At 48.1% G+C, this 26,335-nt stretch overlaps 1 protein-coding gene, 6 non-coding genes and 1 pseudogene across 7 annotated transcripts in view; 6 read left to right on the forward strand and 2 right to left on the reverse strand.

Moving 5' to 3' along the window:
• OSBP (oxysterol binding protein) overlaps window positions 1-7,274 on the forward strand; it is a 33,258-nt gene extending 25,984 nt beyond the window's left edge. Inside the window, exons 10-14 of the mRNA XM_066361229.1 lie at window positions 459-562; window positions 2,519-2,614; window positions 3,697-3,878; window positions 4,672-4,892; window positions 4,989-7,274. Of these exons, the coding sequence (XP_066217326.1) occupies window positions 459-562; window positions 2,519-2,614; window positions 3,697-3,878; window positions 4,672-4,892; window positions 4,989-5,131 (746 nt within the window). The 3' untranslated portion in view covers window positions 5,132-7,274. The remainder of the gene's footprint in view (window positions 1-458; window positions 563-2,518; window positions 2,615-3,696; window positions 3,879-4,671; window positions 4,893-4,988) is intronic.
• A 4,007-nt stretch (window positions 7,275-11,281) lies between these two features.
• TRNAS-AGA (transfer RNA serine (anticodon AGA)) lies at window positions 11,282-11,354 on the forward strand. Its single transcript has one exon. It is a non-coding gene; the product is annotated as a tRNA-Ser (tRNA).
• Window positions 11,355-14,413: 3,059 nt separating this feature from the next.
• On the forward strand, window positions 14,414-14,486 carry TRNAF-GAA (transfer RNA phenylalanine (anticodon GAA)). Its single transcript has one exon. It is a non-coding gene; the product is annotated as a tRNA-Phe (tRNA).
• A 1,931-nt stretch (window positions 14,487-16,417) lies between these two features.
• Window positions 16,418-16,673, forward strand: LOC136388577 (large ribosomal subunit protein eL43-like; annotated as a pseudogene).
• A 2,884-nt stretch (window positions 16,674-19,557) lies between these two features.
• Window positions 19,558-19,630, forward strand: TRNAF-GAA (transfer RNA phenylalanine (anticodon GAA)). The gene has a single exon. It is a non-coding gene; the product is annotated as a tRNA-Phe (tRNA).
• An 869-nt stretch (window positions 19,631-20,499) lies between these two features.
• Window positions 20,500-20,572, reverse strand: TRNAK-UUU (transfer RNA lysine (anticodon UUU)). The gene has a single exon. It is a non-coding gene; the product is annotated as a tRNA-Lys (tRNA).
• A 3,307-nt stretch (window positions 20,573-23,879) lies between these two features.
• Window positions 23,880-23,965, reverse strand: TRNAR-UCU (transfer RNA arginine (anticodon UCU)). Its single transcript is given in 2 exon segments — window positions 23,880-23,915; window positions 23,929-23,965. It is a non-coding gene; the product is annotated as a tRNA-Arg (tRNA).
• A 290-nt stretch (window positions 23,966-24,255) lies between these two features.
• On the forward strand, window positions 24,256-24,328 carry TRNAV-UAC (transfer RNA valine (anticodon UAC)). The gene has a single exon. It is a non-coding gene; the product is annotated as a tRNA-Val (tRNA).
• Window positions 24,329-26,335: the final 2,007 nt, after the last annotated feature.

A 26,335-nucleotide genomic window follows, 5' to 3' on the forward strand; every position in this document is an offset into this window, starting at 1 on the left:
AAGTGGTTGGCTAAAGGTCACACGGCTAGTTACTAAAAACGGCCTGGCCCCCATGCTACCGACCATGCATGCTGCTATCCGCAGTGCAGTTTTAGTGTTTCTTGGGGCAGATTCGACCTGCTCCTATACATTCTGCAGCCCATGTGGCAGCACAGTCGGAGGAAAGATTGGACTTTGCTGTCACTTGTGCTTGTACAGTTGTGCACGGTCACTTCCTAGCTGGCTGTGTCAGCTGTCAGCCTTTGTCGTCACTTAGTTATGTCTTAGTCAAAACTTTAAAACCAAGTGAAAAAATTCAATTGGCGCTTCCATTATTTAAGAAGGTTTTAAATTTCTTTTGACTTAGTTTTTCTTTTAAAAGTAAATATCAAAAGAGGAACAGGAAGCCCATTATTTCTAGCAAGCATGGAGCTGCTCTTCTCCTGTTGGGTGAATTTCTGTTCCCCCTCTGCTTCCAGGCACCATCCACTGCATTTTCCACACCACTGGACACCACTACACTTGGAAGAAGGTCACCACAACAGTGCACAACATCATCGTGGGCAAGCTGTGGATAGACCAGGTGAGCAGACACGCCGGCGCCCCGGAGCTGTTCGGCTTCTCAGCTTCTCCTGAGGAATCTCTCAGACAGCAGCGCCCCACCTGCTGGGGTTTGTGTGCCACGCGTTGTTATTTATAAACGACCAGCTTGCGGCCTCGATGACTGCTGGCACTGCCCGGGCACTGGGGGGAGGGGTATGAGAGAGTAGGAAGCGCAGCTCCCATTCCTCATCCCTTCATTGTTCCTTAGACATTTACTGCCAGGCAGAGGACCAGGTCCCGGGGGTGCCAAGTCGTGTGTCACACCTTCAATGAGTTATTGTATCATTGGAGATGTAAGGCAAATAAATATGTGTAGGCTGAAAAGTATTTAACAAAATCCTCTAGTGGGGCCCTGGCCAGGTGGTGTGGTTGATGGAGCATTGTCCCGGAGCACCGAGGTTGCAGGTTTTATCCTTGGTCAGGGCACATAGGAGAAGCCGCCAGTGACCACAGCGGCCTAGTAGAACAAGGAGTTGATGCTTTTGTTTCTCTTTCTCTCTCTCAGGTTTACTGAGATACTGTTTGATTGTCAGTGTGCTCTTAAGATAATGATTGCAGTAAATTCAGAATAGGGAGGGAATATGGTCTGAGCTGTCAGGAGAAGCCTCGTGGCAGGTGTGGGAACTAAGCTGCCTCGTAAAGGGAGGTTTGGGGTTCAGAACATAGGGGGAGCAAATGGAATGAATAAAGCAGGGGTTCCCAAACTATGGGCCGCATGCGGCCCCCTGAGGCCATTTATCCTGCCCTCTTTCATTGGTGGTCAGTGAGAGGCGTAGCTCACGTACAGTACTACTTCCGGTGACACGGGAAGCACACGTCACGGCTCCAGAAGCGTGTCATATCACTTGTTACGGCTAGTAGTGACAAATATGGAACCAGACATTGACCGTCTCATTAGCCAAAGGCAGGCCCATAGTTCCCATTGGAAATACTGGTCAGTTTGTTGATTTAAATTTACTTGTTCTTTATTTTAAATATTGTATTTGTTCCCATTTTGTTTTTTTACTTTAAGATATGTGCAGAGTGCATAGGGATTTTTTTTTTTTTTTTTTTTTGTATTTTTCTGAAGCTGGAAACGGGGAGAGACAGTTAGACAGACTCCCGCATGCGCCCGACCGGGATCCACCCGGCACGCCCACCAGGGGCGACGCTCTGCCCACCAGGGGGCGATGCTCTGCCCCTCTGGGGCGTCGCTCTGCCGCGACCAGAGCCACTCTAGCGCCTGGGGCAGAGGCCAAGGAGCCATCCCCAGCACCCGGGCCATCTTTGCTCCAATGGAGCCTTGGCTGCGGGAGGGGAAGAGAGAGACAGAGAGGAAGGAGGGGAGGAGGGTGGAGAAGCAAATGGGCGTTTCTCCTATGTGCCCTGGCCGGGAATCGAACCCGGGTCCCCCGCACGCCAGGCCTACGCTCTACCGCTGAGCCAACCGGCCAGGGCCAAGTGCATAGGGATTTGTTCATAGTTTTTTTATAGGCTGGCCCTCCAGCGGTCTGAGGGACAGTGAACTGGGCCCCTGTGTAAAAAGTTTGGGGACCCCTGGAATAAAGTATAGAAAGGCCTGGCACAGGTAACTTTGGAACTGTGAGTAGGGTACTTTAATTTAAGCACTGAATTCCTGAAGGGTACTAGTGAGGATTGGGTGGAAAAAGTAAATTGTATGGATATCATTATATCTGCTGAAGGTCAGATTGTGCTACCTAACTTGGGACACACAATTAAAAGACAACAGCAAAGGTCATTTGGTCTTTATCCGAACCTGGGATACCAAGGTTACAAAGGGATTCCATAGCATCTCAGGGCTGCTGAGACCTGACTCTTGAGCAAAGTAGCGCTGGAATATAAGATTGGAAAGGAATAATTGTGAGGCATGCGTTTGGCGGATATTCAAGGCATCTCCTCTTAATGAAACTAATCTATGACTCTTTTCATTTTATAGTCTGGTGAAATTGATATTGTAAATCACAAGACAGGAGACAAGTGCAATCTTAAATTTGTTCCTTATAGCTACTTTTCTCGGGATGTAGCAAGAAAGGTAAGAGAAGGTTAACTTAAATGTTTTTATTTAGGATGTATCCCTTAGAAAGCTACTTCAGCCTGACCGGGCGGTGGTGCAGTGGATAGAGCGTTAGACTGGGATGCTGAGGACCCAGGTTCAAGACCCCGAGGTCGCCAGCTTGAGCGTGGGCTCATCTGGTTTGAGCAAAGCTCACCAGCTTGGGCCCAAGGTCACTGGCTTGAGCAAGGGGTTACTTGGTCTGCTGAAGGCCCGCAGTCAAGGCGCATATGAGAAAGCAATCAATGAACAACTAAGGTGTCACAACGAAAAACTGATGATTGATGCTTCTCATTTCTCTGTTCCTGTCTGTCCCTATCCCTCTCTCTGACTCTCTCTCTGTCCCTGTAAAAAAAAAAAAAGAAAGCTGCTTCTTTGGGGCTAGGTGGGTGGGTAGATGGATGGATGGACGGATGGGGAGGGAGGGAGGGAGATAATCTAATTATATGTATCATATATGATAATATCTATATATGATATGTGATGATTCAAGAAAAAAGGAAGAGGTAAAGGAGAAAGTCAGCTGGAAAGGGGACTAGATTGCATTTCTAAACCAAAGTCATATCTTTTCTGGGAAGGTCAGCAAGTAAAGGTCAAGAGCAGGGAGACAAACAGGAAGGCCTGGTGGGAGGATTGCAGGCTGCAGGTGTGGGCACCTGACCCCGGGAGCGGGGCTGAGCGAGGGCTGTGCGTTTGCTCCCCAGTGGAGGGCGCCGTGAGTTCTGATGAGAGAGTGAAAGACGGATGTAGTCTGCCTGTGGCTGTCCATTCTGGAGAGAAGAAAAGACCGTAATTCTGAAGGCCAGTCAGATCCATTTCCTACACCGTGTCTTTGCAACAAAAAATTCCTATCCAACAAAATGATAATGAAACCTCCAGCTTATGCCTCCCTTATTTTAAGCAGCTTAAGGAAATCTAACAGTAATTTGGATGACTGTGTTTTTTGTCATAATAGGATTTAACAGTATTTACTCTAGGACTTTGGTTTCCAGAAGAGCCAGGTAGGCTAACCCACGGTGACCGTGGTCTGTGCTCCAGAGCCCCGCTCTCCATCCTTGTAGGTGACCGGGGAAGTGAAAGATCGGTCAGGAAATGTTCACTTTGAGCTGCTGGGGACGTGGGATGAGAAAATGGATTGTTTCAAAGTCCGGCCAGTGGTCGGGGAAAACGGGGGTGATGGCCGACAGCGAGGCCATGAAGTGGAGGAGAGCAAGGTCCTGCTGTGGAAAAGGAACCCTTTACCGTGAGTGCCAGCGCGTGCCGCCCAGAGACCGCTGCGGCCTCCGCCTGGGGGGGACACCAGTGACGCTTCCACATTGCTTCCCACTTAATTGTGGGAGGGACTGATTGAGCAAGGGAGTCAGAGCCTCTGGGGAGATGACCGAGGTTGTCACTGTGTGGCTGGAGTTGGTGCATGCCTCATCCCAAGAAAGTTCAAACTGATCAAACCATAGCTGCCCACCCACATCAGGTGTGTTCTGCAATCCTTAGACTTGTGGCCCAGCTGGATATTATTCTATTCTTTATATTGAGAAGTGGCCAGAGGAGAATCATGCCTATTGCCTGTTAACAACTTAGCCGGAAGGCCCAGCGGCAGTGTCAGACTTCCTGAGATAATGCACAGGACTTTGGAAATAAATTAAGACAGAAGCCGTTTGTCTCTCATCCTTGAATATGTGCAGTCTGTAGCAAGGCCAAGATTATCCCAGAAAGAGGTTAAAAGGAAGGCAGCGGAAACAGGAATAAGGAGTTTTCATTTAATAGACTGTTTCCTTCTTCCTGATGGATTTCTCTCTACCTTTCAGCTGAGCACAGCACAAGCTAGGAAACTGGAGTTGAGTGGTGCTGGGCGAGGCTGAGGAATGGTCCGGTCTGGGTCTCTTAGTTCAGGGCCAGTGCCGTGGTTCTTGAGTCTGTCCGTTTGTAGACCAGCCTGACGATGCCATCTTTGGGCAGCGTGTTCAGCTCTTGCTCCTGAGCTCAGTAGGGCCTGGGCTCTGGCCTGACCCTTTCTCTTTCTCATCCTTTACCTTCAGGAAGAATGCTGAAAACATGTACTACTTCTCGGAGCTCGCGCTCACTCTCAACGCCTGGGAAGCAGGCACCGCCCCCACAGACAGCCGGCTACGGCCCGACCAGAGACTGATGGAAAACGGGCGCTGGGATGAAGCGAATGCGGAGAAGCAGCGCCTGGAAGAAAAACAGAGAGCTTCCAGGAAGAAGAGAGAAGCGGAAGCTATGAAAGTCTCCGGGGATGGTAAGGAGCCTGCCCTGCTCTCGCTTTCCTGACATGTGCAGAATACCAGTGTGCATGGGCTCTAATTCTGTTTCTCTTCGGCCTCTTTCCCTTTAGGCACACCCTGCGATCCCTGTAAGGCACTGTGGTTTGAGTGGAAGGAGGACCCTGTTACCAAGGAGTTCACCCATATTTATAGGGGAGGGTACTGGGAGTGTAAAGAAAAACAGGACTGGACCTCATGCCCGGATATTTTCTGAACTGACAGTAATGAAAAGAAGGAGGAGCCAAGGCCAAGAGCACAGAGGATGTGCAGGAAAGCTGGCATTGGGACTCTTACCGAGGGCTTTCCTCAAGTTTGTCTATCTTAACCAATCATTTTTTCCAAATCAATCACCAGAAGCAGACACCAGTGGTGGTGATTGGCTGGTTGCCTTAGCTGATTGAAACTGAAATCAACATACTAGATGCCTGTGTTTGTCAAGGAGAGGTTAATGGCTGCAAGGTAGTGTTTGTTACTCCACGTCTGCAAAGTCAAGTATTCTCGGCTCTTCCTTCTCCCTCGGTCCCCGTTTAAGGTGATGCCATCCAGCCTCCTCTCGTAGGGTCCTGCTCAGCCAAGATCTACGCAAGATTATGATTCGGGGCATTGTGGGGCTGTTCAGAGCAAGAGCTGGTTTTAGAAGTTCCTTTCAGAAGAAACACGCAAGACTTGCCAACGGAGGCATTGTGCATGATTGCGGTGGAGCTGGGGCACGCCGCTAAGAAACGTGCTCACCAGCGGGGTCCGTTTCACGGGGCGTCCATGTGTAGATAACTGCGTCTTGGAACGTTCACCAGGGGAATTGTTCTGTAAGGTCGGAACATTCAGTTACCTTCTTGGAAGTTTCTATCTTCACTCACGTAAAACACCCTTCTCCTGTTCTCCATCTGCTTTGACAGCAACCGAAGGCCACTTTGGTGGCTGGTGGGAGGGTTGCAGCGTGCTCACAAGGGTGTTACGGACTTGCTCAGGCAGAGAACTTCTGAGAACATGGGCAGGATGGAGAGAGACTGCTGGCCACTCTGCTTTCCCACTTCCTCTACACCCACCCATCCTTCACTGCCTTTGCCGCTTCTCTCTCGGCTCAGTACCAGTTTGGGTCTGTGCCCCAGTGTGGAGCGAAACCTGACCCGTCCCACTCTGCGCTGCAGAATTGAGAGAGGCGGTTCATCTGGCCTAGAACTTGTCTCCATCTCTCAGCCCCATGGACTGGAGCCACCATGGGATAATGTGTTAAATATCTGTATATTATACATATGTAGAGAAAAATCTAATTTTTGTTTGATTTTCCTTCTTCCCAGTAAGAACTTTGTTTTTGATACCGCTTGTCTCCCTGGGACTGTCTCGGACCTCAGGCTGTGGGTTGAGCCTCCTCTTTTCATCGTCCTTTAGGGGCCGACAGATTCCGAACGTGAGCAGGGACGGTCATGTCCGGCACTTACTCAACAGGGACGTCATCCATGGTCTGTCGTGGAGTGCCGGCTGCTGTCCAAAGTCTGCTCTCCTAATTACCTAACTCTTGAAAGTGAAATCCTAACCTCCTTCCTGCCTTTTTCCATCTTTTGTCAGGAGGAGGATGGGCTGGAAGTCAGAAGGAGAGTTTCCAGTTTAATTCTGCCTCTGTCCAAATTGCAGCCCACACAGCTGTCTCCCAAAAGAGCCTTCCTCCTGGGACATGGGCTGAAAGCAGCGTTACCTGGAATGGGTGGGAGACCCCCTCAGGCCCTGGCTTCCTTCATTCTTTGTTCTGTATTAGTTTGAGTTGTCCTGTTCAGAAATCTCACCCCCTGTGCAATCCACCCTTGGTTGAGGATCACAAATTGAGGTGCCTTCTTTGTATGCCTTTTGTTAGTATTTTTTGTTTCTGTTCCTTAACTGCTGAGCCTCAGCCAGTGTGGGTCCTAGGGGGAGTGTCATTCCAGAGGAAGCCCGCCCTCCAGGGGACTTGCAGTAATATGGGTGAATTAGTCCTCTCGGTCCTTCTTGCCCCCTTCCCCCTCCTCCCCTCCCCTCTTCCCCCTCTCCCCAGCTGTGATAAACTTGAGAGCAGCAGCTGCTGAGGAATTCCCCCTAAGAAACTGATTTCCAGCATAAGCAAGGGGCTTCTTTAAAGGGGGCCCTTAAATGCGAAGACCTAACGAATCGGGGGCTTTAGACAGAGGGGGAGTCCCCCAACTATACTGAACTGCTTCCTCTCCCCCATCTGCACTACATTTCCGGCCGGGTCCCCAGTCAGATTCCTGCTAATGGAAGAGCTTCAAGTCCTTCAGGTGAAACAAAACGATATATATTTTCGGTTTTTTTGCCTTATTGTTTTTTTTCCAAGAAAACTACTAAATTAAATAATTTTTAAAAAGCCATTTTGCTTGTCTGCTTCACTTCTACTAGGTAGGAAACGGTGGTGGGAGGAGGTGGAGAACCGACCGGTGGTGATTTGTTCTCGGGACTCTGGGGCGGTGGTCTTCACGAGAAGCTGAAAGGAAAGCTGGGTACCAGCTTCAGCTGCTCAACAGCCTTCTGGAGGACATGGGCTCAGGGGAGTGGCTTTAACAGCCCCCACTGCTTCACTGTCACGGAATCGTCCATGTCCCCCTTTGGTAGAAGGGGATTGTTTCTAGTGTTATCGATGCCGGGCCTGTTTCGTCTCAGAAGTGAAAATTTAGTTTCTATTGCCCGTTTAGATTCTTAAATTCTTAGCTGTTTCATACAGAAATTCCCATCTGTTTTGAAACATAAGCAGGTGAGTATTGGTTTAAAGACCTTGGAAAGAAGAAAAGTGAAAATGCTTGTTTAGGTTCACAGGACGTGGCAGAGTTTTCAGGCCCCCCCAGCCGCCCCATCAGAGCCAAGCTCCTCTCTGCCCCACCCCCCTGCTGCCCTGCGGGAGGCCCGCACTCCACTGGACATCTGCTTTTGGGTCCAGGCTGCTGAGATAGCGACTCAATATTGTCTGGCTTACACTTTAGCGATTTTAAGTAAATGTTTCAGCCATTATGTTGAATATGAAGAAAGGCATTGAAAGAACTAACCAACAAATTCACTGAAGGTCACATACCTGATTGGTTAGTCATACGGTTGGAATTCAAAGCAGAATTGGTTTAACCCCAGAGTTTGTGACCTCTGCAACCTTGTGTTCTGGGGGAAACTGGGTTGGAAGGCAGTTGATAGTTAAATTGTTTCCTCTTGATTAGATCACATCATGAAAAAAAAATGACCATTCCTGTTTCGAGAAGCTCATTAGTATGAATAATGCCATTTTGGGGGGGTTCCACCTGTAGGAAGGAGCATTCTTGAAGTTTGGTTTCCATGCTCAGTGATGTCTCGAGATTCCTGTGTCCACAGAATTAGCTCTATCTGCCCTGGCTGGGCAGCTCAGTTGGTTAGAACATTGTCCTGTTATGCAAGGGTTGTGGGGTCACTGCCAGGCCAGGAAACAGGTCAATGTTTGTGTTCTCTTGCTCCCTCTCTAAAATCCATTAATAAAAAAAAATTTTAATGTTCTGTGTGTTGTCAGGGATTGGTTTTCTAGCCTAGTTCCGGGGAGGGCACTCATTTGCTCGGGTCATTTGCCTGATTCCCAGTGCTGGGCTTGATGTTAAGTTTCAGCAACATGTTTTTCTGGCTTGCTACAGACCATCGCAGTAGACCCTTGACATCTGTTAGAGCTTCATCCTGCAATCCTGAGTACCACTGTGGCATACGATTTCCTCCACTGGGAGCAATCAGGTGTACCTTAATCATTTTAATTCATCCTTTAGTCCTTTAATGAGCTACTGTGACATGAGGAGTTGGGATATGGGTCCCGAGGGGTCCACCACACTCATGATTCAAAATTAAGACATCAAAATTGCACATTGCTATCCTTGTCAGGGACCTATGAAGTCCCACAAAAATGTTAAACCTGCACATTTCAAAGGTCTGTTCTACTTCCAGCAAGATAAGCGAAAACCATCCTATGGTATATTTTATAGTCCCTAAAAGAAGGTGAAGGAAAATTTTGGGAACTTATTCACTATATGGTGTGTAGTATACCTATAGTATACCTTGTGAAATTTACCCAAATTTAGAGCCTGTTTCTAAAAGGTTATTAAGCTTTTCCCCACTAGTCTGTCCTGCCATGGGGGAAGCATTCCAAGCTTTTCATGGCTTTCTCTTCTAAAGCTCACAGAAAAATCTGGTTGTATTCTCCTCAGACTTTCCTCCCTACTCTCTTTCCACTAGAATGAATGCCCCTCTTTCCGTTCATCGTCATCCCTTGGGAAGGAAGTAGGGTGGCCAGATGAGGCGACTTTAAAGGCAAGAATTAAAGAGCTCAGAATCTTAAATAGATCCTGCAGAGGTCACATCTTCTGAGTATGACCAGGTGATTTTAGAAGTGAGGAAAGAATCCCTTGGCCCTGAGATGTAGCTGGGAATGTGTCCATTCATTCATTCATTCATTCATTGAACATTTACTTCAGCCTGTTACATAACGTATTGGAGATGAAAATGTCAAGAAAGAGCTCAGATAAACAGGCAATTACAATCCAGCTTGATAAGTGATGAGACAGCACCGCGGAGGAGCCACTAGCCTGTAAGATGGGAGGGAGGGGTCAGAGACATGTCAGAGAAGGTTTCTAGAATTTAGGAGACAGGATCAACGTTTAGAGTTGTTTTAATGGGGGTTGGTGGAAGGGGAATGTCAAAAATGCTGCGTGGGCAAAGAAAAGAGTGAAGTCAGGGAAAGCATCCTGAGCGTGGATGGCGTGTGAATGATTAGATTTCAAAGTCGAGGAGAGAGCACCGCCGCGAAGCTGCAGAGCGGCGAAGCCCACACCAGGGAAGTCTCTATGTGCCATGTAAAGGAGCCTTGGTGTTTGTTTGCAGCTAGGCAGCCACTGAAGGATTCTTCAGTAGGATGGTGGGTTCCAGTGTGGAAACGGATTTATAGGTAGGATGGTCCATTAAGGGATTCCAGCAATATCAAACTGAAATGACTGGCACTTGGGTCCAATTATGGGTGAAGTCAGAAGGAGGGAGGAAGGAATTTGTATTTTTCTGGTTTGGGAAACTTAAATAGAAAGTGGTCCTAAGATAAACAAGTTTACTGGGAAAGATGAGGCTCATTTCTGGACAATCTGAGTTGACGTTCCTGTGGAGAGGTTGAGAAACAATTGAACATGTGGGTTTATGTGTAACAGCTACATTTTTGTATGAGAACTGAGGAATGAGATGCTCAGAGAGGATGTACATTAAAATCACCTGGTCAGCTTAAAAAACTATGTAATCCTGAGCTGCCTCTGCACAGATTCCGACTCAGGGCTAGAGCTAGTACAATTATACATACAGGCTGGGGCATAAGTAGGTTATCAGTTGTGAGTACGAGAAACAATTTTTGTATTATTATTTATTCATTATTATATTATCTTCCATATGAATAACTGTAAACCTACTTTTGCCCCACCCTGGTTATAGGAACACAAAGGATGCAAAATTACGAAATGGGAGGAAGTGGAACACGGCTAGCATATTAGAGGATATAATTAAACCAGAGCTTGTGTCTCAGAAGTCTGAGAGAGGTCTGAGCCAATTCTACTTTTTAACAGTGTCTATATGTTTAAAATTTTTTAAATGCCAAGGTCGAATTACAAAAATTGAGGTATATTTTAAATATTTAGGTTTAGCAAATCAGTGCTTTTAACATACAGCTACAATAACTATGTATACATCATCAAAGGCTTCCACATTTGAACCCTTTGCAAATGGCTTTACCATCCTCTTCCGTACAGTTCTTTTTCTTTTCTCTTCTTTTCTTTTTTCTTTTCTTTCTTCCTTTCCTTTGTTGTTGTTGTTGTTGGTTTTAAACTTTCATACATTTCTTTAGTCCAATTTGACAATATCCCAAAAGTTCAAAATGTTCCTATCTTTGACCTTGGAAAAATCTGCCTTCTCACAAGAAAAATAAATAAATAAATACAAAAAGATAGTCACTGCCATATTGTGTGTAATAACAAAAAGTAGAGGGGAAAGTCAAAATGTCTGTATTAGGAATGTGATTAAATGTATTGTGTGGTATTCATACAACTCAATACTGTGCATGGTTGAAAAGAATGAAATAGCCTACACAACTGACATGAAAAAAAAAGTCCATGATTTATTTTTAAACCAGAAAAGGAGATTGCAGGGCAGTTAATAAAACAAACCACTGATAAAAGTAAAATTAGTCATCACTTCTGGTTTATAACTGAAGCTGGTCTCATCACCTCTATTATATTTATTGAATGCATACCTCCAGTCAAACCTCTATGTTAAACTGACTTATTTCATTGCTATGGAACAAATATTTATTTTACATATTCAGAAAAAAAAAACACCCAGTGTAGGAGCTGCCAAAATAGCTCAGTTGGGAGAGCATTAGACCAGAGATCTAAAGGTCCTTGGTTCAATCCTGGGTTTAGGCAGAGGTTTTAGATCAGGGATCGGGAACCTATGGCTCATGAGCCGGATGTGGCTCTTTTGATGGCTGCATCTGGCTCGCAGACAAATCTTTAATAAAAAGAAAATAACGTTAAAAATATAAAACATTTTCATGTATTACAATCCATTCATTTCCTACCGCTCATGTTTATGGTTGCGGGTGGCTGGAGCCAATCACAACTGTCCTCTGGGACAACACCAAATTTTTATTGGATAATGCGTAAGGTACGCAGGTCATTGTGAAGTCAGGAAGTAAACTTCCCTCCTTTTAATCAAGCAGTCTGCTAGTTAATTGCAGAAACCCTTTTGACGAAGAAGGTGGCTAAAAGAAAAAAAAGATGAGGAGTATTGTACTTTTCAGCAGGAATGGACAGAGGAATTCGCCTTTGTGGAGAGAGCAGGTTCTACAGTGTGTCTAATATGCAATGATAAAATTGCATTGATGAAATGGTCAAATATAAAGCGGCACTTTGACACACGCCATACTACATTTGCATCGAAATATCCAGCGGGGGACAGCAGGAAGAAAGCATGTCAAGAGTTACTGTGCAGAGTGCAAGCTAGTCAGCAGCAACTCCGTGTTTGGACCCAACAAGGTGACTGGAATTCGGCTAGCTTTGCTGGTGCTTTAGCAATTGTGAGAAACGGAAAGCCATTCACAGATGGAGAGTATGCAAAAACATTCATGCTTGATGTTGCCAATGAACTTTTTGATGAATTTTCAGATAAAGACAAGATAATCAAATGAATTAAAGACATGCCTCTGTTGGCAAGAGCTGTTCATGATCGTACCATCATGATGGTAAATCAAATTGAGGCAACACAAGTGAAGGACATAAATGCAGCACCATTCTTTTCTCTCACTTTGGATGAGTCAACAGACGTAAGCCATTTATTCAACGTGATTGCAAGATATGCTGTCGGTGACACACTACGTGTGGAAAGTCTTGCTGTTTTGCCTATGAAAAAGACAAGAAGAGGGGAGGATTTATTCAAGTCTTTCACTGAGTTTACTAAAGAAAAAAATCTACCAATGGATAAACTTATTCGGTGTGTACTGATGGTGCTCCGTGCATGGTGGGGAAAACAGGATTCGTAGCTCTTCTTTGTGAACATGAAAAGAGACCCATCCTAAGTTTTCACTGCATCCTACATCAGGAGGCGCTTTGTGCTCAGATGTGTGGCGAGTAACTTGGTGAGGTGATGTCACTAGTCATTTGGGTAGTCAACTTTATTGTTGCTCGAGCATTAAATGATCGCCAGTTTAAAACTGCTGGATAAAGTTGGGAATAATTATCCTGGTCTGCTTCTGCACAGCAATGTGCATTGGTTGTCAAGAGGGAAGGTGCTCAGCTGTTTCGCGGCTTGTCTGAGCAAAATCCAGACTTTTCTTTTTCTTTTTTTTTAAAGTTATTTATTTATTTTTAATAATTTTACTTTTTTAATGGGGCGACATCAAACTTTTCTTGAAATGAAAAACGTCGAGCATCCTGAGTTAGCTAACACTGAGTGGCTCCTGAAGTTCTACTATCTCGTGGACATGACTGAACATCTGAACCAGCTCAATGTGAAAATGCAAGGCATTGGAAATACAGTCTTATCCCTTCAACAAGCAGTGTTTGCATTTGAAAACAAGCTGGAACTCTTCATCGCCAACATTGAAACAGGTCTTTACTACACTTTGAAAAACTGGGAGAGTTTAAAGATGCATGCACAGCAAGTGACCCTGCTCAACATCTTGATCTCCAGCAGCTAGCAGGCTTCACATTTAATTTCCTGCAGTCATTCAAAGTGTGCATTGGAGAATTTCGTGAGCGCACTTGTCTTTTTAAGTTCTTCACCCATCCACACGAGTGTGCAGTGGACAGCGCCAACCTGAGTTACATCCCCGGTGTCTCTGTCAGAGATTTTGACCTACAAGCTGCTGACCTGAAGGCCTCAGACATGTGGGTGAATAAGTTCAAGTCACTGAATGAAGATTTGGAAAAACTTGCATGACAGCAAGCAGAGTTGGCGAGCAAACACAAGTGGGGAGAAATGAAAAACTTAAACCTGCGGACCAGCTGATTGTCAAAACTTGGAACGCGCTTCCTGTCACATACTACACACTGCAGTGTGTAAGTATTGCTGTACTGACAATGTTTGGCTCTACGTATGCATGTGAGCAGTCTTTCTCACATCTAAAGAACGTTAAGACCAACCTACGATCACGTTTAATGAATGGAAGTCTCAACGCCTGCATGAAGCTTAACCTCACCACTATCAACCAGACTACAAAGCCATCAGCAAAACCATGCAGCACCAGAAGTCGCATTAATGGTAAGAAGTACTTTATTCATTATTGGTTAGCAACAGCATTAACAACGTTATTAAAAAGAATTCAGAGACTTAATGTACTTTCAAAGTATTGGTCTTACATAAAATGCACGCTTTCACTTGTATTTAGTGTTAAACATATTGTATGGCTCTCACGGAATTACATTTTAAAATAGTAGCGTTCATGGCTCTCTCAGCCAAAAAGGTTCCCGACCCGTTTTAAATGCCGCGCCACCGACGGCCTTCCAAATTAGCAGTGGAGGATGCAAGGGCGATCTGGCTGCGACATCTGTCACCCCATTGATCACCAGGGTTGATTCGGCTGATCTGGCTGCCTAGGCGGGTGTCCCCTTCCTCCCTCACCACTCCATGTGCGTCCCTCCCGAAGCTGCGCGCTCGGTGGAAGAGGACGACCTTCCCCGCTAGAGGAGAGGACCGTTCTTCGGTCAAGGGTATACGAGTAGCTGCGCTCCCCTGCTAGAACCTCCAAACAAGTCCCAAATTAGCAGTGGATTTCTATTACAAAATCCCAGCTCACCACCGGGTTGGTAACGAGCTTGGGGTTGACACTGATGAACTCAACTTTTTTTCCCCTTCTGGATGGGAGAAGACTGCGAACCGAAAAGGGATTTCTGTTGTCGCTTTTCAACTGCTCAGGGTAAAGTCAGTGTCCCTTCCCGGATCTTGGGTCTGAGTGACACTACACTCTCTCTTCCAGCCACAAGCCGCCGAAATAGCTCAGTTGGGAGAGCGTTAGACTGAAGATCTAAAGGTCCCTGGTTCAATCCCGGGTTTCGGCAGTGGTTTTAGATGTCGCCACCTGCGGCCTTTCACGTTGGCAGTAGGGTCCCTCTTTAGGATAAAATCCCAGGTCGCCACCCTGTGGACGTTCTCACTCGCACGTGGTTGGTAAAGTGTTCGGGGTTGACTCGCGTGAACTCAGCTTTTTCCCCCTCTGGGTCGGAGAAGACTGGAACCCGAGAAAGGGTTCTTGTTGTTGCTCAGTGGCTCAGTGTAAAGTCAGCGTCCCTTCTCTGATTTGGGGTCTGGGGGACACTACCTTCCCGCCGCGCGCCGCTCACTTTCCCGTGGATCTTCCCAGCCCTCCCTCTTCCGTCCTGGTTCCGGGTGCACGTGGGGAGCTCCGGCTGAACCGCCCCGACCCTCTCTACCCCGGGTGGGCGGACCTGGCGGGGATGGCCACAGCCCCGGGCCCCCTCTCAGTCAAAGAAATCCTCGGTTTCCGCTGGGTCCACGCACTTTAACAATAACAAGGGCCTGGGACAGCTTTTGGTGCGGGGAGGGTGGGATAGGGGTGGGGATCGCAAGCCCTTTCTGGTTCAACGGGTTTTTTTGTTTCTGTTTTTGGTACAAGCTTGTCTGAAATATTGCGGATACAAAGTTCATATTCGTAGTTTCTCTGAAATTCAAATGTAACTATTTTTATTTGCTAAGTCAGAAGCCGCTGCACGTGGTATCCTCGCACTGCTCTGAGGTCGATGCGCCCCCTCTGTTCCCCCCACCCCAGGCGAAGATACTCAGAAACTAGACCGGGAGAACTGGGTTTCAGGGGGTTCTGGTAGTTTCCTGTTCTCACCTGTCCCCACGCCTCCAGAGTCGCCCACAACAGTCTGGGATGGCGATAGAAGGGAGGGAGATTTGGAGGCTCTAGACAGGAGCCTAATTAAAAAAGACAAACAAAAAAACTGCGTTAAGATCATCGATAAACCCCTCTACTCGGGTAAGTGCTGTGAGACACGGGCTTGGGGAATGCCTTCTCTCCGTCTCCGCCAGGCTGGGCCCCTGCTCCAGAGGAGTGAGATCAGCCCTCACCTTCTAAAACGCGGTATGAAACAAAATTGAGCAGTACTGCTTTGGACCCATCACATGTCCTCCCCTTTCTGTTACTCAGTGCCAAGATGCTAGCTGATCAGGGCTTCATCCCCCAGACCTCTGGGTTGCTGGATGGAAGGATGCATTTCCCGAACGACGCCAGAGGGGCGGGTCCCTCCTGGGGACTCCAGCCTGGAGACCGAGGGCTCTTGGCTTCGCAGGGAAGAATTCAAATGCAAGCCAGCATGGTTTACAGCCCAAGCAGGCTTATTGAGCAGAGGGATACCAAGAAAGAACCTCTCCACAGACAGAGCAGTAGACTCTCTTCCCAAGAGAAGCAGCAGAGACCCCAATCATCTCTGGAGGTTGAGCTTATATCTGCCTGTAAGTTCTATGAAAAATTGCTGGTGTGGGGGAATAAAGGGTGGGGAGAAAGTTAGGATTAACTTTAACCTTAAAAAGAAACCCACAACTTTTAACCTTTACAAGGTCTGTTTTGTGGTCTGTTTTCCCTTTATGGTCTGGGTAAGGGATGAGGTCTGGGTGAGTAGCTATTAGTTAGTCCCTGCAGGAACTTTCTTTATCTGGGGGCTCTTCGTGGTCAGCCGAGGCCTGTGGCAGGCAGTGTGCAGCAGGCCCCTGACTCACTGTATTTGACTTTAATTTATGTAGTCCTTAGGCCCCTCTCTTGTATTAGTAAGGGACTTCTGTAAAATCCAACGATTATCAAAAGCAAGGAGAATGAAGTGGCGGACTAAGAGATTGGGCAGTTCAAACTTGGCATGACATATGTCAGCATGTGTGACGGTGAATTGCATGTGTCCATTTGTTGAGCTAAGGTGTACAGTTCAGTCCAATGCTAGTCTACAGTCTACTACTCTCTGGGTTCCATGGCAACATGACTAAATGCACCAAGAAGGTTGCAATGGCTGGTAAATACGGAAATGGTTATGGTGCCTCCCTCAGGAAAATGGTGAATAAAATTAGCCCGCACGCCAAGGACACTTACTTCAAGACCAAGAGACGAGGTGTGGGGGTCCGGCCATGTGTCCCTGCATGGAAACAGCTGTGGGTGGCCCTGGACCTACAACACCACCTCTGCAGTCAAGGTCAGGTTGGCCGTCAGAAGACGGAAAGAATTAAATGGCCAGTAGAAGCTCCACAATTTGAAATGTTGCTGACCTATAATAAATCGGTTAATTTATGGAACAACAGTGACAACAAACCCAACAGGCTAGATGGTGCTGAGGTGGTCTTCTTTAGATGTAATTAATATTTAAATCAGTACATGGAATAAAGCAGGTTACCCTCCATAACGTGGTAGGGCCTCATCTAATCATCTGAAGGCTTACGACTGGGGGTTCCTGCAAAAGAGGGAATTCTCCTCAAGCCGTATTCTAGAAAGAAATCTGCCCGAGGCTCCGCTTGCCGTCCTGCCGCAGCTGGACTCAGGACCGCAACATCGCCTGTTCCCCATCTCCGGCTTCTCGGCCTCCCCCACAGGGTTTAGACTTTGGACATACCAGCTTCCAACATCCTCTGAGCCAATTTCTTTTTTTTTAATCTATCAGTCTATCATCTATCTATCTATCTATCTATCATCTATCTATCATCTATCCATCCATCCATTCCTGACAGCATGCTTTAGGGTTATACACAGGTGAGAGAGATGGGTGAAGGAGTTATTACTGCTCAGGAGAAAAAGTGCACTGAGCAAAAGTCAACCACCTTGGGACCATGAAGGCAGGTGCCATATTCTTAGGAAACGTTGGGCCTTTGCCCTGAAAGGTGAACCTTTCCCAGATTACTGCCGGAAAAGGAAAGAGGGACTGACTCCCGTGGGAAGTACTCGGATACAAGCAAGCAGCTGGGAGAAGACGGAGTCTGCCTGCAGTGCCCTTCCTGCCTGCCTGGCGCCCTTCACTCACCTCTCGAGGTACAATTGTAATGCCTATTTTTTTCCTGCCAGGTTCTCTCTGCCCACCTTCTAATCGTTCCTCTGGGTTATCAAAAAACACTTTAGTGTTCCTCTAGCAAAGCACCCACTACCCTGGCTCTCAAGGGCGTGCAGCCGGCACACCTGTCTGCTCGGCCTGGAAGTAGATCCACACAGTGCAGGGAGCAGAAGGCCAGGATGGTGCTGGTTCCCAGCAGCTTCCCAGTGAGGAGGAGGTTAGGCTGAGTTCTGAATGTGCTTGGGGCAGACCAGGGGTAAGGAGCGAAAGGGAGGCGGTGAGTGCCAGTTAGAGGGAACAGCACGTGCAAAGGCCCAGAAGACTGACTGAACGTTTGTGGGTGAGAAGTGGGGGATGTGGCTTCAGCCAGAGAAGGACGGTATGAGCGCCAGCGCGCCGAGCCCTGGCCGGTGGGGACCCGACGGATGCGGGGGACCCGGGCAGGGGCGTGCTTTCAGAGACCCCACCGCTCCTGGCTCGATCCCGGATGGTCTCTTCCAGCGCTCTGCCTCCTTTTTGAGGTGGGCACCTGGAAGTGGGACGAGGGACTGACAGGTCGTGCTTTTTGGAAGATGGGGCAGCCTGATGCCTTTAACGTTGAACTGTGATCACCGACCGCGGGCGCTTTAGGATTGGGGTGAAGAAACACGTAGAGGTGGGGACAGTGAGTGGCTTCTGTCCTCCCTCTGCAGGGGCTGAAGAAACTCAGGATTCGCTTTTGCCAAGAGGTCTCTAAATAAAACGGGGCGTTACTTATTTTATTTAAGGAATTTGTCTGCAGCTGCCAAAGAACGACCTTCCACCCTCCTGCCAGACTCCCTGGCCTGGCATCGAACTGACTCACAGAGGGGACCCCGCGCTGGTCAGGCATGTGTCCTTTACCTCGCACCGCAGACACGGTCTTCGTTCATCAGAGGGGAACCTTCTCTGTGACCCCGGGGGAACCAAGTCAGTTAGGGTATTAGACCCTCAATCTGAGTGAGGGTGCAGGGTTGAAGTCCCTGTCTGGGCAGAGCTCTCCCTTGTTCGGTATCATTAAAGAGATGACACCTGCTTCAGCCCTCCGTTCGCTCTCTTGTCGCACCCTCCGGGGACTGTCCTAGGCGTCCTCCCCCCAGGTGTCTGAGGAATACAGCCGGGGTCCCGCACCTCTCCGCCCCATCTGCCTACCCTTCTAGAGAATCACCTGTTCTCTGAAAAGGAAGAAGTGACCAGCTAGGATCTGAGGCACCAAACAAAGCAGCCCATTCCCCCAAACGAGGTCAAATCTCCCCCTCACTGCACCCCCAGAGTGACCCTGAATAGCGGGGGAGCTGAGGTTGAGGCGTCACCTTGTGCTGGTGGGAGGAGAGGGGTGCACACTGGGGAATAAGACAAGTCCTAGTGCTCAGAAAACGAAAAAGTGAGGTCTCATCGTCTACAGATGAATGACGGGGCCGTGGGCTCCAGAAAGGTGTTGAGGAAGCTAGGCTGCGCGCGACACAAGAGGAGCGCAGGCACGGGTCCCCCAACACTAAACGATTACGTCCCTGTGCGATGAAGGGCCCGCACTGGCTTAGCTGGACATCGAGCCTTCGTTGGCTCTGCTAGGCTACGTTAGAAAGTCTGTCTTGATCTCCCATTAACCGGCTGGAGGTGGGGCTGATTGCGTCCGCTGCCCTCTCAGCGGAAGGACCGATACCCAGGGAGTCCTGGTTAGTGGGCAGCGCCTCCACCAGCCATGCAGGAACGCCTCGCCCGGGGCGCTCCCCGGAAATAGTGCTAACGGCATCCCTCTCATTATTTGGAAGGTGAAATTAGGCATTAAAAGAATGAAGATGGATATATTTTTATTTTAAATTGCCTGAAGAGCATAGAAAGTGTTCTTTTAAAACAGTTTTTATTAATTGATTTTAGAGAGGGGGATATATATATATATATATATAGAGAGAGAGAGAGAGAGAGAACATAGATGTGTTCCACCTATTCATGCATTCACTGGTTGTATGTGCCCTGATCAAAAATCCAACCAGCAATGTTAACTGTTGAAGTCATGCTCTAATCAACTGAGCTACCCCACCATGAAGAGCACACATCTGAGCACGCCGAAATAGCTCAGTTGGGAGAGCGTTAGACTGAAGATCTAAAGGTCCCTGGTTCAATCCCGGGTTTCGGCATGAGTTTTGCAGACCTACCTTTGGACAGAACTGACGTCCGCTGCTTACCTTATAGTATCTTAACGGGCACATGTCAATGAGACTACATACAGCAGTTAGTACAGCAATATGAGAAAACAGAGAGCTTAAACCTGTTCAAGAAATCAGAAATCATGTAATGACGTGCACTCAGTCCCCTAATCACTCTGTGAATATTAGGGTGTGAAATGTAGCAGCGTTCGTAGCGCGATGACTGAAGCCCTCCGGGCTACCGGTGAAAGGTGTTTGGTTTGGCCTCCAGTGAAGTCAGCTCGCTAGGTTTGCAAGGTTTTCTCATTAATGGCAGACATAAGAACAGTCTTTAAAGACGTTTGTCTGTACAGCAAAGACTCGGAAGTCAGGGTCCCATCAGCGCGTTGGAAACCTGGTGAAGGATGGTTCTCAGGCTGGAGAAGTTGACTTGCAAGTGTCTCGAGTTAAAATGTTTATTTATTTACTTATTTTTGAAGTTCAGTGTTCTCACGTGGTTTCAATAAAAAAGCGCCCAAAGCTGCAGAAATTACAGCCAGGAGCAAAATTGTCATGGGTCTGATGACAGGTGTACCATTTCCTTGGGTATGTGTTTATTGCTGTTTTGAATAAAAAAGTGATTCTAAGGAAAAAAATATCCGAGGACAGAGTAGCACAAGGAAGGTTGGAAGAGAACGGACCGAGGCTGGAAGAGATCTCTATGAAGCACTAGCCTCACCTCTTACCTGACAAGCAAATCGGTGGTCTGGCTTGCGTTTCCCGAAGGGTGGAACACAAGTGCGTTTGCCAGAAACGCATACCGGCTCAGAAATACTGGCTTTGACACAAGCTCCCATTAGGAGTGAAAGTTAAAAATACTCCGCCCGAACAGGGACTTGAACCCTGGACCCTCAGATTAAAAGTCTGATGCTCTACCGACTGAGCTATCCGGGCCCAACGGAAGCACATCTGCCCGAGCCAATCCACAGTGAAGTAGGCCAAGTGGCCGCGTTCTACTCCTCCTGGAGCAAGTTGTTTTTAGATTCCCTAAACGCAAGCGCAAAACCAAGCTTGAGCAGGCGTTTGGCGGAGTAGAGTCTTGATTTCTCCTTTTTCCGCACCACAGCCAGGCTATAAAGAAAATAACCGCCTGCCTGACCTGCACCGCCCCCTCCCCCCACCCCGAGGGAACTGAATTCTCCCTTAAGAGGTATTCTCCAGATTTAGGACCTTGGGACCAGTCTCCGGGGAGCAGCGGGATTTCTAATCCCAATCTTTGCAGAGCCCTAGAAAGTCTTGTGGGTGGAGTATTATGAATAATTGATGAGGCTTCCAGTCATCCATCCACTCGACCTTCATCGAGTGCAATCCGCGCTCCCGAACCTGAGCAAGCTTGCGGGGCTGCAAAGACCCGGTACTCAGCGGGGCGGGAAGACCCGTGGAGGACCCGGGGCGACGCCAGAATCAAGGAGCTGTCAAGTCTTCAGAGGCCGGTGATGCCTCACTGGGCTGGGCAAGGTGACTGCGCCCCTGAGCGCTTGGAAAAAGAATTCTGAACAAACAGGAAAGCACGTGTGCTAGGGACTGAACGTTTTCCTGAATCTTTCTTCTGAAAGGTTTTGCTCAGACAAAATACAGGCTGGAACTTATACTTTTAGGAAGTCTTGTTACCGTAGGCATCTGTGTCCCGGACATAATTAATGAGTCAATTTTTTCATTCGTCCTGCTCCTTCATGGCCATGCCATTCCTAGAGGCACTGGGTGAGGGCTCTTGAAGGGAATTCTACAGGGCAGAGCCTCACAACACCTTCCGCCTTCCGTGGAGTTCAGGGACACTCCTGAGGTCTGCATCCTTTAATGGACAAATGTACCGGGAGCTCTGAGCAATGTGTAAAAGGGTGATCCGTATGGAAAGACAGCGATGTAAACAAAGACAACACAAAGTGCTAAACAATGTGTATGGTATAATATTTATGAAAAAATTAAAGGATATGTACCTGAATCCTTAAATTATAGATATTTATATATTTGGCACTTGCACATATAATAAATATAATATAATATAAATATATATTTTATATGTATATATAAGATGTACATTTAAGGATAAAAAACAATCCGATAAACATTTTGGGTTACAGCCATGAAGTGTGTGAGAGGGGGCTCTCACCATTTTCTTTAGGTACATTTGTATTTTTGGATTTTAAAAAAACAAGCATGTATTTTTTTTGTACTAAAATACATGAATAATAACAACAAAAAAGATAAAGTCTGTTAAACTATCCTCCACTCTGGGATCATACAGGCAGCCCTCCAGATCAAGGGTCCCTGATCCTGTGTTGTCTACAGATCCCAGCAGAGAAACATTAAAGGTAAGAATTTCTTCCCCAGTAGGGAATCCCTCCAGAAAATCCCTCCTGGCCTCAAGGTTTTGGAGGAGACTGGATGGTATTGAAAATGAAGGTATGGGCTGCTAAGAATCAGACAAGTCTGAGAAAAGAGCCTCCTGTGCCATGCTGTCAATCCTGGGAGGACTTAGTGAGCCTTCGGCCTAACCTCAGCTTCTTACAGCAGTACGTACTGCAGTCACAAGGTGCTGAGCGCAGCTCTGAATGCAGGAGAGCGTGGCGACCTGTTTCCTACTCTCCTAGGACAGACTGAATCGACAGGCACCAAACACTGAATACAAAGCATTGATAGCATGGTACAGGCCTGCTTAGCAGAGTTAATCGGAGCTGTTTGTATTTCATCTAACACACCACAGTTCCTTTCTTTCTGTGTTGCCCTCCCTCCATCCTGAAATGCCACTGTCTTCCCGCTTTCTAGGTTCCTTCAGTTTGAGAGGTTCCATCTATCAGTGAAGACAGGGATCAAGACTTACCCCAGAGATCCTGCGTGATCTTCTCCAGATGGAGTTAGGTACTGGGGGCTCTGAGCCTGTCGGTGTTGCTCATCCATCACAGCTGACCTTAAACACCTGTTTCTTGCTATGAGAACAGAAACTCCCTGTAGGTCCCCAGTGCCTGGGCCAGTGACTGGCACAAAGCAAACTCTCATTGTTGCATGAAAGAATGGATAGTTGAATGAGGGTCATGGGTCGGGGAAGGCTTTTAGTGGAGGACAAGGGGCAGAATTGGTCCTTGCAAGTTTTTGTTTGGTAGAGAGAAGGGGAGAATATTCCTGTTAAGATATCATCTTCAAATATAATACATTTGTCCCAAGGAAGTTCTATGCCACTCTATTGTTCCATGCCATTTAATATTCTCTATAGTGTTTATTGCCACCTGCAATTCTGTTTCTGTGCTTGCTTATAAACTGGCTCTTCCCTCTGTCACAAAAATACCGATGGGCAGTAAGTTTGTTGGTTGGGACCTTGTCATTTTTGTTGCTGTCATTTTTTGTTTAGTTTTGCATTTTTTTTCTTCCTGCATTTCCACAACTCCAGGATTTAGACACAGTTCTTGGTACAAAGCAGGAGTTTAAGAAATAACTGATGACTAATTTCAAAGAGTGAATGTTTTTACTGCACAATGTACTTCCCTATGTGCTTCCCTCAGAAAGTAGTATAAGTATAGTTTCATGCTGATATTTTCTATTTTACACACAATCAATACTGTAAGATGTTGCTACACTTTCTATGTCAGGCAGAAAATCACTAACTTTCAGGTTAGAATGTCAGTGCCATTTAACTGTCTTAGCTACTCTCACCTGGAGAAACACTGTAGGATTGCATGACTGAGACACAAAGGGTTCACGTGGAAAGGACTGTTCAGTTTCTTGCCTGGAGAAACTGAATAGTCATTACCATCCATGGGGTTCGAACCCACAAGGGAATAAAACCCACTCAGTTTTAGGTCCAGTGCCTTACCCACTCAGCTGTTTGGCCACCTGATTTCCCTGATGTTATTGGCTGATCATTTGAATAGAACTGAGCTATTGAGACGTTGCAGAACAATTTAAATGTTTATTTCTGGTGTAAAAGAACAATATTGTATAGGGAGGAAAAAACTCAGGAACTTTTTATCACATCCTGCCAATTTCTTTAATCTCCAGTCGCCAGAAATTCTGGAGCCACATGAAAGTGATCAAGAAGGCTCGAGTAGTAGGATTTCTCACACCTCAGCCAGTGAGGACCTAATAAGGAACTAGGAGTTTCCTTTTCTTCATGGGTGGGGGAGGTGGATTACAGATTTTACATGAGTAAGGTTTTTCTTCATTTTAGTTTTACTTCTATCCCCTCCCCTCCATTAAAACAAAAGAGCGACTCTGGTGGGACTCGAACCCACAACCTTTGAATGTCTCGACCTGTCTAGAAGTCCAATGCGCTATCCATTGCGCCACAGAGCCAAGTGTGCACTATTTTCCCTGCACTGTTTATATTAAGAGAGCAGCGGTGTCTACCCAGGGGACACGCGCGGGCGGATCTGATCGCGTTTTCTTTTTCTAAGACAACGTGTTATCTATGTTCTCAAGGAGAAACGTGGATCGAAGTCTCACTTGAAAGTCTAAAATTCTTTTTAAAGTTTCTCTCCCTGAAAGACCTCTGGGCATTAAATTTCAGCTTCATTCCATATTATAAAGTAAAAGGTCTTTGTGTGGTGTTGTTATTCTGTCTCGGCGGTCAGGTTGCCACGTGCGGTTCCATAGTGTAGCGGTTAGCACGTCTGCTTTACACGCAGAAGGTCCTGGGTTCGAGCCCCAGTGGAGCCACGGTGTGGTGATGTTGCCTTTTGACATTTCTAAACCTTTTAGGGTGAGGTAAGGTCTCCTCTTTCCAGCCCGGTTTTTCGTTTTGTTCCGGGAAGCGAGAGACATTACGGTTTCTTTCCGGAGCTCCGTGCTTTGTCCAGCCACGCCAGCTCCATTCGCCTGCTCGCCTCGGTAAATCGAAAGCCAGGGCTGCCCCCGTGTGGCAACTCTCGGGAAGTGCACGCGGCTCCGCCCAACTCGAGTCGACGCGCGCCGCCGCGCCTGCGCCCTGGCGGCTTCCCCCTCCCGGCCGGCGCTGCTCGCCAGCAGGTGCCAGCAGGTTCCCGGGCCCTCCCCCGGCTCTCTTCCTGACCTTGGCCTAGACTTGAACCAGGAGTTACACGAACGTCGTTCCTAGCAGCCTAAAGCCGCATCCCGAGAAGACCCTCGCGCCACCTAAAGAGCCTGTCTGAGAAAACGGAAGGCTGCCAAACACATGTCCTGTTTTCTCCCCCAGGCAACGCCTGGACGCAGGGCGCCCGTCTGTCTCCCAGTCTGTGTGCGCAGGCCGGGCGGGCCCACTCGGGTCCGCGCCCCGGTCCGTGCGGGCAGGCCGGACGGGGCCCGAGCCCACCCGGGTCCGCCCCCCGGTCCGTGCGGGCAGGCCGGACGGGGCCCGAGCCCACCCGGGTCCGCGCCCCGGTCTGTGCGGGCAGCCGGACGGAGCCCACCCGGGTCCGCGCCCCGGTCTGTGCGGACAGGCTGGACGGAGCCCGAGCCCACCCGGGTCCGCGCCCCGGTCTGTGCGGGCAGGCCGGGCGGGTGCGGGCGGGTGCGGGCGGGCCCACCCGGGTCCGCCCCCCGGTCTGTGCGGGCAGGCTGGACGGGGCCCGAGCCCACCCGGGTCCGCCCCCCGGTCTGTGCGGGCAGGCCGGACGGGGCCCGAGCCCACCCGGGTCCGCCCCCCGGTCTGTGCGGGCAGGCTGGACGGAGCCCGAGCCCACCCGGGTCCGCGCCCCGGTCTGTGCGGGCAGGCCGGACGGAGCCCACCCGGGTCCGCGCCCCGGTCTGTGCGGGCAGCCGGACGGAGCCCACCCGGGTCCGCGCCCCGGTCTGTGCGGGCAGGCTGGACGGGGCCCACCTGGCCAGAGGGCTGAGAGCCGGGGAGCATGCCCAGGTGGGGGCCTGTGCCCCCGCCCGCTCCCTCTTGAAGCCTGCTCGGCTGGCTTTCAACGTGGCTCCCACCACTCAGTCCAGGGATAACCCGAAGGCCACCTCCCTCCTTTGCTGATTGACTCCAAGCCCACTGACCTCATATTTCACTTAAATTTAAAAATACGTTCCCTTCTCGCGGAAGAACTGCTGCTCCCGGTCTACGACAGTTTGGATACAAGGCCTGTAACACTTAGCGGCCTCTGGCCTCAGTATCAGTAAAATGGGAAACTCCCTCCCAGCCCACTCAACTTCGGGCCTAGGAGGTCTGGGCAGGCTCCTTTTGCTTGCAGATGAAAAGGGCAGTATTTATGCAAAGAGTGAGGAAGGAACTTTTTGAGTCGATGGAAACATTTTATATCTTGATTATAGCAGTGGCAACATGACTTTATATATTTGTCAAATCTCATATAACTACGCACCATAAAAGGGCAAACTTTATATAAATTGTGCCTCAACAAACCAACCAACAAGCAAAACAGGTAGGATTTATGACACCTTGCAGGTTCTCAATAATAAAAACAATGAGTACATGAATAGATATGTAAATATGTCAATATATAAGTACTTATTGAAGGAATAAAAAAATAAAGTGGGAACTGGATTTCAGATTGAGATCAATAACAGTTTTACACCAGCATAATTTTGTGGGTAGTTTTTTGGTAGGCTTTTTCCATTTATAGGGAGAGCTCAGAATATACTGGGCAAGGTATCCAGTTAGGTTGCAGGAATATTCGACCTTCCCAAGATGCCCTCTTGTTACAGAAGGGGTCTGTACCTCATTGTGTTTAAAGATGTAGACTAAAGCAACGTCCT

Source organism: Saccopteryx leptura, chromosome 1 (genome assembly GCF_036850995.1).
Source record: "Saccopteryx leptura isolate mSacLep1 chromosome 1, mSacLep1_pri_phased_curated, whole genome shotgun sequence".
NCBI classification, from domain to species: domain Eukaryota; kingdom Metazoa; phylum Chordata; class Mammalia; order Chiroptera; family Emballonuridae; genus Saccopteryx; species Saccopteryx leptura.